The sequence below is a fragment of the Carcharhinus amblyrhynchos genome, chromosome 8 (genome assembly GCF_965287045.1).
Source record: "Carcharhinus amblyrhynchos chromosome 8, sCarAmb.v2.hapA, whole genome shotgun sequence".
Classification (NCBI taxonomy): domain Eukaryota; kingdom Metazoa; phylum Chordata; class Chondrichthyes; order Carcharhiniformes; family Carcharhinidae; genus Carcharhinus; species Carcharhinus amblyrhynchos.
In genome coordinates, this window is record NC_137331.1 from 59116419 (window position 1) to 59134624 (window position 18206).

At 42.4% G+C, this 18206-nt stretch overlaps 1 protein-coding gene across 1 annotated transcript in view; it reads right to left on the reverse strand.

Moving 5' to 3' along the window:
- Window positions 1–11450: 11450 nt before the first annotated feature.
- The window catches only part of mcmdc2 (minichromosome maintenance domain containing 2), a 55909-nt gene continuing 49153 nt past the window's right edge, over window positions 11451–18206 (reverse strand). Inside the window, exons 12-14 of the mRNA XM_080194133.1 lie at window positions 17303–17445; window positions 11776–11885; window positions 11451–11621 (exon numbers count right to left, since the gene is read on the reverse strand). Coding sequence (XP_080050259.1) covers window positions 11455–11621; window positions 11776–11885; window positions 17303–17445 — 420 coding nt within the window. The 3' untranslated portion in view covers window positions 11451–11454. The remainder of the gene's footprint in view (window positions 11622–11775; window positions 11886–17302; window positions 17446–18206) is intronic.

Below are 18206 nucleotides of genomic sequence, written 5' to 3' on the forward strand. Positions count from 1 at the left end.
CAGAAATGAAGAAGAGTTGTAATGTTCTTGATTATATAACTGGAGAGGCAGGCAGAATTAAAAAGTCAGGGATAAATCAGAGCTAAGGATAGTTTGACAAAGATGTCACAGACACCAGACAAAGGGAGTGTTAATAGTAGCATTAAGGACTAATGTTGCTTTCTTTTTAAAAACTGACTACACGTATAATGTGATTGTCATAAATAGTTTAGGGTGGACTAGCAACATGATATTAACTTACATAAGACCAGAACTTGGTTAGGTGTCAAAAAATGTAGAACCTCTGGGACAAGTTGCTAGCTCATGAGATAAACAAAGAACGAAGAACAACCCAGCACGGGAAACAGGCCCTTCGGCCCAATGAGCCCGCGCTGCCATCTTAGCGAAGCATTTTCCTACACCTACCTTGACCCGTGTGTATGCGTATGGTACCCCCATTGGAAACCAGATTCAGGGGAGAATAGTTTAGGGACAATTTGTTACACCAATCAGCCTAAGAGCACATCTTTGGGGTGTGGGAGGAAACCGGAGCGCCCGGAGGAAACCCACGCAACCACAGGGAGAATGTGCAAACTCCCACAGACACTGGCCCAAATCCATGTATCTGCACAGCTAGCAGTGATAGTCACTGAGCTGTTGTGGTGCCCGTCTGCTGGTCCAGTTTTAAGCACACACAACGACGCAAAGTACTAGGCCACTCTAGAAACATCCAAGAGCAGCCCATGCACGACCCACCGTGTGCGTGCCCCTCATTAGACAACAAGGTGGACCGACACACCTGCGGAGTAAAAGAGACAAAACATCAACATGCAGCATCAGATTTCCAGTAATGTCCCGAGGCGCTGACCCTTTTTAAAACCGTCTCCTATAACCCTCCATCCCTGTTTCACTCGTGCCTATCTAAGTAAACCTTAAACAAGTCCAGCGTGCCTGCCTCCACCACCTTACTTGGTAGTGCATTCCATACCCCCACGACCCTCTGTGTGAAAAACCTCCCTCTAGTATCCAAATTATACTTCTCCCCCCTCACCCTTAGCTCGTGACCCCTCGTGATACTTGTCTCCAATCTAGGAAAAAGCCTGCCACTGTTTACTCTAACTATACCCTTCATTATTTTATACACCTCTATCAGATCCCCCCTTAATCTCTGTCTTTCTAAGGAAAAGAGCCCCAGTTTACCCAATCTTTCCTCATAACCCAGTCCTTCCGTACCAGGCAGCATCCTGATAAACCTCCTCTGCACTCTCTCCAGGGTCTCCACATCCTTCCGGTAGTAAGGTGACCAGAACTGGATGCAGTACTCCAAATGCGGTCTAACCAACATTCTGTACAACTGTAGCATTGGATGCCAGCTCTTATGTTCTATACCCCTTCCTATAAAGGCTAGCATTCCGTAAGCTTTCTTCGCAACTTTCTCCACCTAGGTTGCCACCTTCAGAGACTTGTGCACCTGCACTCCCAGGTCCCTCTGCATTTCTATACTCTTAATTGGTCTACCCTTTATCATGTAACTCCTCCCTGCATTATTCCTTCCAAAATGCATCACCTCCCATTTGTCAGGATTAAATTCCATCTGCCATCTATCTACCCAATATACCAGCCTGTCTATAGCCTGCTGTGTCACCTGACAATCCTCCTTGCTATCCGCCAATCCTGCCATCTTGGTGTCATCTGCAAACTTGCTGATCACACCCGCCCTCTTCCAAGTCATTTATATATATTACGAAGAGAAGAGGTCCCAGTACTGAGCCCTGCGGCACACCACTGGTGACAGACCTCCAGCTAGAAAAGGACCCTTCCACTACTACTCTCTGTCTCCTGTTGCCTAGCCAGTTTTCAATCCATCTAGATACCTGTCCCTGTATCCCATGTGCCTTAACCTTTTCTACCAGTCTACCGTGAGGGACTTTGTCAAATGCCTTACTGAAATCCACACAGATGACATCAACGGCTCGTCCATCGTCAACCGTTTTTGTTACCTCCTCAAGAAATTCTACCAGATTCGTAAGGCAAGACCTCCCCGAACAAAGCCATGCTGCGCATCCCTAATCAGATCGCAACGCTCCAAACGCTTATACATCCTATCCCTAAGAATTTTTTCCAACAATTTTCCTACTACCGATGTCAAACTCACTGGCCTATAATTACCAGGGTTATCCCTACTGCCCTTTTTAAACAGCGGTACCACATTAGCTATCCTTAAGTCCTCTGGGACCTCACCTGTGTCCAAAGAAGAGACAAAGATTTGCGTCAGAGGCCCAGCAATTTCATCTCTCACCTCCCTAAGCAGCCTGGGATAAATGCCATCAGGCCCCGGAGCTTTATCAGTTTTTATGCTACCTAAAAACCCTAACACTTCCTCCCTCGTAATGGATATTTCCTTCAACTGGTCTACAGCTCCCTCCAAGTCATTACAAGACACCAAGCCCCTCTCCTTCGTGAATATCGACGCAAAGTATTCATTCAGGATCTCCCCATTCCCTCAGACTCAATGCATAGTTCCCCTCCTTTGTCCCTAAGAGGACCTATTTTCCCTCTAACCACCCTCTTGTTCCTAATATAAGAGTAAAATGCCTTTGGATTTTCCTTAATCCTATCAGCCAAAGCAATTTCATGCCCCCTTTTCGCCCTTCTTACTCCCCTTTTGAGCTCCCTCCTGCTCTCTCTATATTCCTCCAGTGCTCTTTCCATTCCCAGTTGCTTGGACCTAACATATGCCTCTCTCTTCTTCCTGACCAAGTCCTCAATATCCCCTGTAATCCACGGCTCTCTAATCCTGCCTTTCCCATCGTTCCTCTTTACCGGCACGTCTTTCCTGCAACATTTTCAGTTTGCCCTTGAAAGCCTCCCACTTGCCAACCGTGGACTTACCCGCTAACAACCTCCCCCAATCAGTGTCCTTCAGCTCCTTTCTAATCCTGCTATAGCTCGCCTTCCCTCAGTTCAGCATCCTCCCCTTCGGACAGCACTCATCCTTTTCCATTTTTATCCTAAAGTAGACAGACTTGTGGTCACTGTTAGCCACATGCTCGCCTACTGCAACCTCAACCACCTGACCCGGCTCATTACCCAAAACTAAATCCAGTATAGCCCCCTCCCTAGTCGGGCTAGTTACGTACTGCTCCAAGGACCCTTGCAGCACACATTTTACAAATTCCTCCCCATCCGAACCCCCAGCTCTAGGCACCTTCCAATCCACTCCAGGAAGATTAAAGTCACCCACTACAACCACCCTATTCTTTCTGCACCTATCTAAAATGTCTTTACAAATGCCTTCTTCCACTGCCCTTGGGCTGTTGGGTGGCCTATAGTACATCCCTACCATAGTAATCGCTCCCTTCCTATTCCTCAACTCCACCCACAGCGACTCAATCTCTAACTCCTCCATATTGTCCTCCCTCTGCACCGTTGTGATGTGCTCCTTTACTAACAACGCCACCCAACCACCTCTCTTCAACCCTCCTCTGTCACACCTAAAACACTTATACCCAGGAATATTCAGCTGCCAGTCCTGCCCGTCCTTTAACCACGTCTCCGTCACTGCCACCACATCTAAATTCTTCACGAACATCAAGGCCCTAAACTCATCCGTTTTACCCGTTACACTCCTCGCATTAAAACAGACTCAATCCAACCCTCCAGGCCCACTCGGATCCCCCTTCCCCCGATAATTTTCCTTTCAACCAAACCTGTCACCCAACTCGCTCCCAAGCCCAGTGCCTAATAAGCTATCAGTCTCATCCCCACCGCCCCGCCTCCCCCCCCCACCCCCCCCAATTAGTTTAAACCCTGCCGAAACACTCCAGCTAACCTCCCAGCTAAGACACTTGTCCCCCTCCCATTCAAATGTTCCTCATCCCTCCTGTACAGGTGCCCTTCTCTCACAAATACTTCCCAGTAATCGACAAAAGTAAAGCCCTCTACCTTGCACCAATCCCTCAGCCACGCATTCAGCTGCATGATCTCATTATTCCTAGCCCTGCTGTTACTAGGCAGCAGCCCAGAGAATGCCACCCTGGAGGCCCTGCTCTTCAGCTTGGCCCCCAACTCCCTGAATTGCCTACGTACATCCCCCCCTGCTCTGCCTTCCTACGTCCTTCTCTCCTATGTGTATAATTACTTCAGCCTGGTTCCCTTCACCCTTCAAAATTCCCTCTATCCTCTCTGATACGTCCTGTACCACTGCTCCAGGGATGCAGACTACCATCCTGTGGGCTTTTGCCCACAGAACCGCCTATCAATTCCTTTGACCCTCCCATCCCCCACCACCATCTCATTGCCAGCCCCCTTCCTTCCCTCTGAGGCATTCTGGTCCTCCTGACATACCTTTTGTACCTCTGTTGATGCCTTTTGGGGGGCCACTGGGGTAGTCTTTGGACCAGGACTATTCTTCTTCTTCTTCCCCTTCCTAACAGTTACCCACCCGTCCTGTCCCCCAGGCCCTGGGACCTCCACTTGTCCATGGTTCTTAGCCATTATCTCCTCATTCTCCTTGACCAGAAATGCATCCTCTAAACGCAGCTCTAATTGCCTGACCTGGGCCCTCAAATGCTGCAGCTCTAAACACTTGACACAGATGTGGGCCTCTGGGAGACGTGATGCCTCCAGGAACTCCCACATGTGGCACCTAACACAGCTAAAGCGTCTCCCCATAGACCCTGCCATGTACCTGACCACCCTTGGAATTATATATACCGAAATGGAACACAGGAAAGATGGAACTAGTACCTTGCCTAAGCCTGCTCTCACCTAAGCCCAGCGAGCCAAAGCCCTTATAGCTCTCACTCTGCTCCCACCTCACTCCGCTGCCCGCTGTCTATTATAGAACATAACAGCGCAGAACAGGCCCTTCGGCCCACGATGTTGCGCCGACCAATTAAAAAGCAATGACCCTCTAACCTAAACCAATCCCTTTCCATCCATAAACCTATCCGCGGATCTCTTAAACGCCCCCAAACTAGGCACATTTACAACTGCAGCAGGCAGGGCATTCCAATCCCTCACCACCCTCTGGGTAAAGAACCTACCTCTGACATCCGTCCTGTAACTACCACCCCTTAATTTAGAGCTATGCCCCCTTGTGCTAGCTTTCTCCATCCAAGGAAAAATTCTGTCACTGTCCACCCTATCTAAACCTCTAATCATCTTATATGTTTCAATAAGGTCCCCTCTTAGCCGCCTTCTTTCTAACGAAAACAACCTCAAATCCCTCAGTCTCTCCTCATAGGACCTCCCCTCCATACCAGGCAACATCCTGGTAAACCTCCTCTGCACCCTCTCCAATGCCTCCACATCCTTCCTATAATGTGGGGACCAGAACTGCACACAATACTCCAAGTGCGGCCGCACCAGAGTTTTGTACAGTTGCAACATGACGCTGCGGCTCCTAAATTCAATCCCCCTACCAATAAACGCCAATACACCGTATGCCTTCCTAACAACCTTATCTACTTGATTCCCAACTTTCAGGGATCTATGTACACATACACCTAGATCCCTCTGTTCATCAACACTATTCAGAGTCCTATCGTTAGCCCTATACTCTACACATCACATTACTGCCATCTCTTTGTACCCCCCGCTCTCCCTTCCCGACTAGCCCCTTGCGTAACTTCCGCTACGGAAAGAAAAAGTAATCAAAAAAACCCCGCGAACCGGAAATGCAGTCAAAAGCCTCCAAAGGAAAATCAAACACTCACCACAGCCACACAGGTACACCAGGGCACTGACTTGCTGAACCTCTCCAAATAACAAGTTTTTCTTGCCCTCAGGACAAGTTTTTGTCTGGCATGGAGATGATTTTGTACATGATTTAGACTGAAAAAGTAGAGGCTGATTCTCCCAGACTGCTATGCTGCTCTGGTAGTGCTGTGGGCTGGGAGAAGCAGCACTGGCCACTTCACAGGATTCCTACTGGGCATCATGGCCTCCGTGTCTCCCCCAGCATAAGTTTTCTGACGTAATCAGCTTTCACTGTGCATTGATCTTTGTTCTCCTATTAACACACCCTGTTGTGTTATCTTAATACAGCTTTCAGCATCTTCTTCAGTCCTTAATGCTACCATTAACACTCCCTTTGTCTTGTGTCCAAGACGTCTTTGTCAAACTCTCCTTAATTCCAACCTATTCCTGACCATCTGTTCCACTTTCTCCACCCCTTTTCCAACTATGTAATCACATTTTTACCCCGCTTCAGCACTGAAGAAGTCACATAGCCTCCAAACATTAATTGTCTCTCTCTCTCCAGAGATGCTGCAGGATCTGCTGGGTTTATACAGCTCTTTGTTTTTAATTTCAGATTTCCAGCATCTGCAGTATTTTCATTTTATTTAACTTGTGTACTTACCTTCTCCCTGGCTTTTCAAATACTTTTAAATTTAACTAGATCTTTAAACTTGCTTGGTTTACGGAAGCTAATGCTACAAGGAAGAGGGCAACTGAGCTGCCCTTAACTGTTTGCCCCACTAGATCTCACCTGACCTGAGTGAGAAGGTCGGGTGAGATAAAAATGGCTAGATTTCAAGATAAGTAACTATGAGTGGAGTGGCAATCTGACTCAGTTGCCAATGGCCATTCTCTCTCTTCTCTGCCCCGACTTCAGCTCCTTTGTTCAATATGGCCCTGGGAAAACAACAGTCCAGAGATCTGTATTCCGCAAATGCAGATTCACTCTCAAACAACGAGATGTATAAACTTCACAATGGCAATGAAGTACTCTTATTCAGGTCCATTTTAACTAATTATTAAATGCCATGATCATATGGTAAATTGCAGCCATCTTAAAGGTTTTGTGCCACTTCCACAAAGTCAGATCTTATAGTCCGTAATATCCAATATCCTCATGCTTCCACTGAGCATGACAGTACCATCAAATTATTGGTTCAAGAAGTCAGAATAAAGTTATTGCTGCCAATACTTGCATCAGTACTCAATGAATCTGCATTCAAACTCCAAATTCATGCATATTCTCAGCGTCTGCAGCTTGTCAATATTGTAATTAAATGTTTTTTTTACGGTGAAACTGTTCTCTACTCTAATGGTATATTGATCATCTTGCTTTTACTAACTTTCAAGGAACAGTAAATGTTGAATAGCTGTCAAAATCATTTGTTTCAATATCATCAATCTTATTCATTTGACAGGTTTTGGATACAGACATCATATACAGGATCAATTAGTCAAATATTCAATGACTGAAATTGTCAATGGAGTATCCTTTGTTCCCTTTCTGCAGTTTTCAACACACATTCTCTGTCAGTATCTCAGAAAAAAAACAATGGTTTATATTTCTCCTCAGCTGCCACTGATGATACTGCATGACAGGCAAATAGGAAGGATGCATTAAGTGGGCAGTTCTCTCTAGGCGATTCATCTCTAGAGGGTTTGCTAATAACTGAAAATTCAACCAGCTGAGGCAAGAAGATTCAGCTAACTAACTTGAATTTCAATTCAAATTTCTGACTGTGAAGAAATAAAATGCCTATTTGTGCACTGGAATAATAACCTATTAGGCTTTCCTTGCCCTAGTATCCCACTTTCACTTTCCTTAATGATATTTTACACTTATGCAAAAATGTCTCAAAATGCTTTGATCAAACAATTACACTTTGAGGTGCATTAACCCGTGCAGACAAAGTGGGACCTATTTACATCACCACTATCCAGCAATCTTCAATGAAATTTTAGTGAATTGCAATTCAATACTTTTGACCATTTTTCCATAGCCCATGTCTTGGACATGGGACATATTTAAATGTGTACTTTAAATGAAAGTAAATTCGCAGTTTGCCATATGCTGCAACTGTTGAGAAAAAAGGATATTGATATATAAATGAGTCAAACACTGAAGAGGTTATCCACAGCTAAAGGCAGTAAGTAATTCATATGCCTGCTCAAGCTGCCTTCAATTCTGGGCCCACAGGTGGTTCTAGACCCTGTTACACACTCTAGAACCACAGTTTATGTAGGGGGTCAAAAATGCCAGCACACAGGTAACATGTATCTATGCAGTCAGTAGACTTTTAACAACTGTCATTTTGAACATGCCTGGAGTCAGTGCATTATCTAATGATATGACACTGTAGTATCATTATATCAAGACATAAATCAACACCTCTACAAAAACAAAATACAGCAGATGCTGGAAATCTAAAATACAAATGGAAAATGCTGGGAATACTCAGCTGGTCATGCAGCATCTGCAGAGAGAAACAGAATTAATGTTTCAGGTTGATGAAACTTCATCAGAATTTAGCAAAGATAGAAATGAGCAATTAAGGCTGGAAGGGGAGGGGAAATAAAGAGAAGGTCTGTGATAAGGTGGGGGCAAGATAGACTAAATGATAAAAAGGGTACAAAAGCCAAAGTTAATGGATAAAGTAAACAGAAAAGGTGTCTACGTGAAGGAGAAACGGCTGTCATCTTTATGGAAAGCAAAGGAATAAAGAAATGTGGGAAACCCAAATCAGCAAAAAAAAACAAAACAAAATGGAGTCAGAGATTATAACCTAAAATTATGTCCAGAAGGTTGGTGAGTGAAAGTCAAACTTATCTCTTCCTAACTTCTCCCCTTGTCCATTCTTGATGAACCCATGAAAATACCATAGCATGCAATGCTACAGACTAAGCACCTGTAGAATAGCCTGGTGCTTGACACCCAGTGCAGGCATGATAGGAAGAAGGGCCTCCTTCTGTGCTGTAAAACTCTGACTTTCTGGCCTCACTTGCCCCAAAGCCAGAAAATCCTGCCTGAGGTCAGTGGACCTTCGCATGGTCTGTGTCCCACCCACCATGATTCCTGCGGCAGGCAGGATGGGGAAATTCCAGCCTATGACTCTTTCAATCTTCCAAGGAAAAGTGGTCCACCGCCAACAGATTCAGGACTGGCCATGGCCCCTTATGACCAATCTCCACAGATAGGACATTAGTACCAGCCCCTCATGTGCCTGTGGGAGTGTGAAAACCATGCACCACATCTTAGAAGAATGTTCAATCCAGAGACTCAACTGAGGCCTATCTGCACTCAACACAGCAGGACTGGAAGAAACTGCTTGGATTAATAACTTGGCATTCATTAAACAAAACATCTTTTGTCCATGTTTAAACTCAGGCTATAACGAGGTCAAAAGCTGATTGATCCTGGTGGAACCCAAGCTGTTCTTTTTGCCTTATAAGGAATACACCCATTCTCTCCTGCAGTGGACCTGTTCCACTTATTCAAGTCCACAGAAAGTTGCTGAAAGTTGGAAGGGTAAAACCTGAGTAAACCTCATTTGGGAGCATGGATATTGCTGGAGTTTAACTAGCTAAGCTCATACAACTTAACAACAAAGTTTCTTGCTGCTTATCTGGACACAAACAGCACATATTCTATTAAGATATTTGTTTACATGGTTATCTGAAATCAAATGGGAAGAATCCAAACCTCAATGACAGCTCTATCCATTCAGGTCATATTTATTGCTGGATGATTAATCAGTGCCCTAAAGTACTGTAAGCCTATCCAGATCACTGAAAATGGTACAGAGATTGACCTGGTCAGATATTTCCATCTCCGCTGTTTCAAACAGAAGATAGGAAATAGTGTAGCTGAAGTCAGGTCTCAGTCTAAATACACTCCTCCCCCTTATCAAAGAAATTGCACCATAAAGTGAGAGAGAATTGGATAATACCCAAATAGCTCCATGCTGATAGGAAACATTACATTTTCAAAACATCAAATAGTCATTTTGCTTAATAAGAAGTAGGAATACCTTGAATAAAATGCACGTTCTTAAGCCATCTTTCTCCTGACCATCAATAACCTTTTAAAGAAATCATGTAAGCAACATTAACATTACAAGATAGCTACTAAAAATATATGCAGTGAATATTTAATACATCATTAAAAAATCAGTTTAAAACAGTTACTAAACTTGCCAACGTGAAGGAAACAAATAGTGAGATACAGCAGGGTACTTTTAAACTTTGCTACATAACAAACATTCTTACTGCCACCTAGTGTTTACAGTAAGTCAGCCAGAATTGAAGGTATTTTAATTAATTTTTCTTTTTTTAATATGTGGTCCTGATTAAAACTACATTACTAATGTCACTTTAAGTATTTAAATATATTTGAGGTTCTCCTAATCTCAGATTTATTATAGAATTATTACAGTAAAGGTTATCTATGACTTGGAATTTTGACTGCATTTGCACTGAAGTTGCAATTCTGTGACTTTAAACGTTGCAAAACATTTGCAGTGAATTACGTGAGTAATTCAAGTGCCCTAGATCCATGGAATCAGTCAATGAAAGTCTCAATGTGAACAAATCTCAGCACAAAACTGGCCATGGCCTTAATTCTCAAAAAATGACTATCCTCCAATTGTTCTTGTTTCAGGGCACACCCTCCACATTATGCCCAGATTTTAACAAAGTAATATTTTTGGTTCTTTAAAAAAAAATTATCTGCATTGAGATCGCTCCTTTTTCTATTTATTTATATTAAGTTAATTTTATGCCCAAAATATAAGTTCTACTCCAGAAGTGCAGGATAACTGCAGAGTATTTATCTAAGTAGAATAACATAGTATTTTTAAAAATTTTATATCATATTGAACTATATGTTTAATCTTACTGTAGAATAAAGCTAATGAATCAAGTCAAACTTCGTCTCATCAATGATAATCTGGTCTACAGTTGGTGAAGTTAAAGAGACACACGTGAAAGGCAGATTCAATCCAGATCACAAAGGAGTTTCATTGTTTTCCAAGCGCTTGCTTTGCACAGTAGAAACAGAGCAGTTGCGAATCAGCAGACACAAAATAACTCAGGCCACTGACAGGAGTGATTGATGCCACTGAACCTGAGATAGCAATGGTAGGATCTAATTTACACCTAAATAAAGTCACAGAATCTTGTAAAGTATGTTAATATTTTTATTAAAGGATGCCTGTATTAGGGCAGAATGAGCTATTCCTTGACAGAATAAAACAATGGCTTCCAGAGATAAAGAAGGCTAAATCTGGGGAAGAGAGAGTGGGGATACCACAATTGTTTGTAGTAATTGGAAATCTACCTGCTCAGATGTTCCCTGTGAGTACCCCTTTATAATTTTCTGTTTATAATGCAACCTTGTATGTTGTAAAAATAATCACATACAGATGCTAAGCAAAGAATCATTATTTAATACCAAACATTAGAGCCATTAGTATCATTTTCTGTTCTTTAACTCGAGATTTTCTTCTTAAAAAAATTAGAATAAATATTAAATATTAGCAATATACATTTTATGTAATGCTATATTAAGTGATATAATTCAATAAATTTTATTACAGTTCCTAATAACATCTTTTTTTTATATTTACTGAATTTCAACATTTATAAAAAGTTACTAAAAAGCAATAGTAAAAAAAATTACACAAGTGTTGATGGCAAATTCTCAGCACCATGCAGATAAATCTCTGTTTCCAGTTATTCTTCAGGAAAGTGTACAGACATCCCAGGGGCATATGTCGAACAGAACTGTAACAGTTGTTGATGGAACTGTGCCAAATATATATCTCTTTGATTTAGGCTGTGCTCATCACACAGATCAAATGGAAACACTGCATTAGGAGCCACACATAACACTGAGGTGCCTACAGAAATGAACATGAATTAATTTAATTCATGATTATGTACTAGATCTTGCTACAAGTTTACAATACTTGAAAGACTTTCTAACCCTTTAAAATGTATTTTTGTTTTCCAATTACAATCTAGAATTGATATTATTGTTGCAGTCATCATTACCGTGCCTTGCAGTGATGGAAATCTCATATAGCAAGATTGCAATGACAGCATCCTGTTCCAATACTTTGTTTCTCAGGCTGAGTTTGGCATGTGTTTCAGATAATGACATTCTGTCAATTTCAAAAAGATTCAGAAGTTTAAAACATAAATAATTTAACTGTTGCTCCATTGAAATGTATTAGCTGCAGAACTCAGCACAGTCTCACACAATTCTACTATAATTACAAATAATACTGAGAGGTTTGTGCTTAATATACAATTTTAAAATACAATAATAGTTTTAAGAGAATACAATTATCTAATCAAATGATTTGTCAGAATGATAACTTGTAAAATGAACCATTAAATATTTTACCAAATATTAAATATATCTTTATAGTTATTACTTTGTGCCTATTATGCATAACAAATACAACTTAAATTATATGCAGATTTTTAAAAATAGGTTCCATCTCATCTGCTGCTTATGATTGTCAAGTTTAAGTGTGTGTGCATGTGTTTTGGAACTAAGGGCAAATTTTTATATCAAGCATGAAATGTGGAAAATGGACTAATCTTTGTTAGTATCTGACATTTCCATAATCAGATCCAGATACTGAGTAAATACATCTTTACTCTGTTCCTGTACAACTTATTCTGTGGGTGGAATTTTCTGTTCTGGAGAGAAAGTGCAGTGACGGACAGGAAAGTCGGCATGATTCCTGCTAAGCAGGAATTGAGGGGGGCCAATCTCACCTTCTGCGCAGGGTTGATCTCTGTCCTTGCTAACCAGCTCTGCAGCCTGCCCTTCATGAGTTGAGAATGCCCTCAGCTCCAGGATACTTTCTCTGCACTGGAGAGGGCTCAGCACACAAGGCACGCATGTATGCTTCTGAACTGTTCTTTCATCTATAGTGTTCAGTCAATCCATCTGTCTTTACGCAAGACAAGCTCACCCATAGTTAGGAGTCTTATAACACCAGGTTAAAGTCTAACAGGTTTATTTGGTATCATGAGCTTTTGGAGCTTCTTCATCACTAGGTGATTAAGGGGCAGCACTCCAAAACTGACAGCATGAGGACAATGACTGTCAGTGTAGGAGCCTGCCTAGTCAATCACTAAATATCCTTTTTTTCTATTCCAGCCACCAGCAAGAAAAGGTAGAGGAAGAGGTTGAACAAGCACCTCAGTCTGTTATATATTTAAAAGGGTTGCAGATTGCTTCAAGAGCTGATCACATGATTTGACGGTGATGTAATTAGGGTGTTTAAACAGGCTGGTATTTGACTTTCAGTTTCTATTCTGAGCCATGACCAAAACACTGGAAACATGGAGGCTTTAAGAGCCATTCAGCCTCTATGTAGCTATAGTGGCCACTGATTATTGGAGCCTGTTGGCATCTCTGTAAAGATTAGATGTCAATTAAGACCATATCCACTGTAGCAACTGAACATAACGGATTCGCACCGGAACGCATGCCATTAGTAAAGAAGCCAAGCTCATTCAAAATGCATGAGACCCGAGTCCAGCACTCAGCTGAGCCATACTTACCATGGTTTCAGCAAGCCAGCTTCAGAGTTTCCCTTCAACTGACTAAGATTTGCTGTGCTGAATTCCTCCCACACACCTGAGACCCTTCCCTGGCTGATATTTTCCTTGCTTGATTTTCAAGCTGCGATATTGCAACGTGATTGTAGATGATGCTGCTAACCTTCATGGGAGACCAGCCTTCAACCTTTCCCTATCTCCCTCCTGAACCTTTAACGTTGCTGACCCCATGCCCTTGTTGACTTGATCCTTGTCCTTTTCAAGGCATCATGTACCCTGACTTTCCGTGATCCTCTGTAACACCATACAAAATTCCCTTTATGACTTTTCAGTTATTGACTCACAGGTTGCAGATGCCTTCCCTGATCACAGCTGCCTCACACTACCATTTGGTGTATGTACTTGGCTGAGGAGCCAATGGTGCAAAGCTACCATTTGTGGGATTATGACTGAACGTCTACCACAAGTTCGAGCTCCCAGGGTCAAATTTCTTAGGTAACTGACCGTGCCCCGCACACCATGCTGTGTGCAACTGCCTCTGCCCAGAGAGGCCTTCCTCCACCCAAGACCGGAACTGAGACATGCATGCTATGCAGAGCCCTCTAACATGGCCCACACAGCCCCAACTCAGTTTCTTTAATATATCTCAACAGCATGGCCCCAGGGCAGTCTTCACGATCAATGACCTTCAATGGGATGGAGTCATCAACGTTAAAGGATTCAGGAGGGCAGAAATATCACTATAATTAATGATCAATTCAAAGATAACAGCGAGAGATTGGATCATGATAGAAGGAAAGGTAATTAGGAGGCAGTGAGGATGGAGGAGGATGAGACTGACTTGAAGGGTGATAGGGAAGGTTGGCGGTTAATCTGATAGAGGTCTACAAAATTATAGAGAGAGTGTATAGTCAGAGGCTTTTTCCAAGAGTGGAAGTGTCAATTATAAGGAGAAACAAGTTCAAGGTGAGGGGGGAAAGTTTAAGGCAGACACGTAGAAGAAGATTTTCACACAGTGGTAGGTGTCTGGAACGCGCTGTCAAAGGAGATGGTGGAAGAAGGTACATTAGCAACATTTAAGAGGCACCTGGATGGGTACATGAACAGGGAGCAAATAGAAGCATATGCACTGAGTAAGGGCAGAAGGTTTTTTTTTAAGTTTAGTTAGGACATCATGATGGAGGGCCAAAGGGCGTGTTCTTTGCTCTTTGGTTTTTATACCCTCGACAGCATGGCCTAAACACCACAATAGTCTCTCAGAATCTCTACAGTGCAGGAGGAGATCATTCAGCCCATTGAGCCTGCACTGACAACAATCCCACCCAAGCCTTATCCCTACAACCCCATGGGTTTACCTTGATAATCCCCCTGACACTAAGGATCAATTTAGCATGGCCAATCCACCTGATCCACACATCTTTGGAGAGTGGGAGGAAATCAGAGCAACCAGAAAAAATCCATGTAGACACAGGGAGAACATGCAAACTCCACATAAATAGTCACCCAAGGCCGGAACTGAATCTGGGTCCCTAGTGCTGTGAGGCAGCAGTGCAAACTACTGTGCCACCATGCCACCTTCAATATGCCCCTGACAACATATGCCACAAACCCAGGACAGTCCCTGACTCCTTCTTGGATAGTCTTAGAATCCTTCCCTGATGACAGTCTTTCACCACACTTTGTTCCTACATGCTGCACTGTCAGGCCCAATGAGGCTGTGCCAACTCTCCAAAAGAGCATTTGACCCAGGCGCACCACACACCCAAGAGCACCTATCCCACCCCAATAACCCCATGCATTTACTATGCTTGATCCAACTAAACTGCACATCTTTGGACTGTGGGAGGAAACTGGGATACCTGGAGGAAACCGAGGCAGACAGTGGGTGAACATACAAACTCTACACAGTCACCCAAGACTGGAATTTAACCTGCGCCCTTGGCACTGTGGCGCAACAGTGCTAACCACTGTACCACCATGCCCCCCCCTCCCTAAATCATGTAATATGATTCATGTAATATAATCAAATGATTCATGTAACGTAATCATCAAATAACATGCCAAAAATTGATATTAGGAAGTCTATGGCAGGTGAGAACCTAGAAACTACCATTATCAGGAAAGGGGTAGTGTTGGGCAAGTTAACGGGGCTAAAGGTAGACAAATCTCCTGATCCTGATGGAATGCATCCCAAGGTACTAAAAGAGATAGCAGGAGAAATAACAAATGCACTAGCGGTAATTTACCAAATTTCGCTAGACTCTGGGGTGGTTCCTGCAGATTGGAAAATAGCAAATGTGATGCCACTGTTTAAACAAGAAGGGAGACTAAGGCAGGTAACTATAGGCCCGTTAGCTTAACTTCTGTAGTAGGGAAAATGCTTGAACCTATCATCAAGGAAGAAATAGTGAGACACCTGGATATAAATTGTCCCATGGGTAAGACGCAGCATGGATTCATGGTCATGTTTGACTAATTTGATGGAATTCTTTGAGAACATAACATGTGCAGTAGATAATGGGGAACCTGTGGATGTGGTGTATCTGGATTTCCAGAAGACATTTGACAAGGTGCCGCACCAAAGACTGCTACAAAAGATAAAGGTGCAGTGTTGCAGATAATGTATTAGCATGGCTAGAGGATTGGTTAACTAATAGAAAGAGTGAAAGTAAATGGGTGTTTTTCTGGTTGGCGATCAGCAATTAGTGGTGTTCCTCAGGGATCATTGTTGGGACTGCAATTGTTTACGATTTACATAGATGATTTGGAGTTGGGGACCAAGTGTAGTGTGTCAAAATTCGCACATGACATTAAGATGGGTGGAACAGCAAAGTGTGCAGAGGGGACTGAAAGTCTGCAAAGGGATACAGATAATCTAAGTGAGTGGGCGAGGGTCTGGCAGATGGAGCTATACTCATTGGAATTCAGAAAAATGTGGGGCAGTCTTATAGAAACGTATAAGATTATGAAGGGAATAGATAAGATAGAAGCAGGGAAGTTGTTTCCACTGACGGGTGAAACTAGAACTAAGGACATGGCCTCAAAGTAAGGGGGATAGATTTAGGACTGAGTTGAGGTGGAACTTCTTCACCTGAAGGGTTGTGAATCTGTGGAATTCCCTGCCCAGTGGAGCAGTTGAGGCTACCTCATTGAATGTTTTTAAGGCAAGGATAGATACATTTTTGAACAGTAAAGGAATTAAGGGTTATGGTGAGTGGAGTGGAGTCCACAAAAAGATCAGCCATGATCTTATTGAATGGCGAAGCAGGCTCGAGGGGCAAGATGATCTACTCCTGCTCCTAGTTCTTAAGTTCTTATGAGATGCAAATTAATGCATACATGGTTCCTGACATAGCTCAGCAGGAAATTCGACCTGCTTTGAAAGTCAGGAGAACAAAAGTCCAAACTAATTTTCTGCTGCCAGGAAACTGGGTCTTCTCGTGCCAAATTTCGTGAGCCTATCCACCAGGATCCCACAGCTGGTGGGAACAAAAAATTCCATCCTCAGATTCCAAGCTCAGAAATGCAGCAAATTCTCCACCATCTTTGTGACATTGTGGAGATATAAAAAAAGTGCTATTTTAGAAAATATAGGCACCTTGTGACATTAGTTCTTTCATACCTTCACCATCTTTGACATGTTTTGAAGCCCCAATAAGGCTAGAATGTGCAACAGCGATTTTCACCGTTGACAGCTTTTGCGGTAGACCACAGAACAGACGTAAAAGCTAAGCACTTTCTCTTGAATGGACTATAGACTATCTTGTACAATATTAGGTAGATTGGGAATATAGTATTAACTACAGTACATTTTCAATTGTGTTTTTAAAAGTCACAGATTTTTCAAATCAAAATACATCTGTAACCATCTTAATTGAGATATATTATCAACCTGCTTTAATTGTCAATTAATGCTACATTGTTCTTCCCGCATAAGTAAGGCCTTGTAGATTATTTTACTAAATATTACTGGGTGATGAATTTTAACAACATGACTTACAATGTCTTCAGTGCAGTTGGGGAAATGTTAGATCCATGGACAGGATCAGTTCGAACTCTCCGACTCGCAGTGTAATACCCCTGTATAAGTCTCTCGGCCTCAGAGGTAAGTTCAGCCTGCTGGTTTCTGGCACATGCTAGCAGCTGATCAAAATATACTTTAAGTTAGGATACACTTACATTCACAAACTGATCAAAAATATTCCAGAGGAATATATTTGACTTGATTCCCAAATACACATGCAGTAAATTACTTTTTTTAATTAAGTGAAACTACTAACTTAGAGCTTATGATGCACAAATCAATTCCAGTTTTGAATCTCTTTTCTGCAGGCGACATGTAACTTTAGTCCATCAAATATCTATAATCTTCATCTTCAGAAGATGGATACACGGAAGACTAAGATTAAGATTAAGGCCGCAAAAGCTGATTTATAATACAAAGGTATTGCCACTCCAAGAGGAATTAGTCATCATGTTGTCCTCTGTAAAGTAGACTTTCATTCAAAAACTCATGTTCGCCATGACCTTTGAGGAGGGACCCTGAATTGTTTGGATCTGATATTTTAAAATTATGCCCAACTAAAATCAATGTTTGCTTTCCAAAGTTGTAAAAATGCATTCTTCCCTTTGACATTGATTTCACACTTACATTTTTTTTATTCATTCATGGGACATGGGTGTCCATGAGACCATAAGACATAAGGAGTAGAATTAGGCCACTCGGCCCATCAAATCTGATCCGCCATTCAATTATGTGTCACTGTCCGCCTATCCCTAATTATCTGAAGGCAGTTGAGATTCAACCACATTGCTGCGGTTTTGGAGTCGCACGTAAGCCAGACCAGGTAAGGACAGCAGATTTCCTTCCCTAAAGGACATTACTGAATCAGATAGGCTTTTCC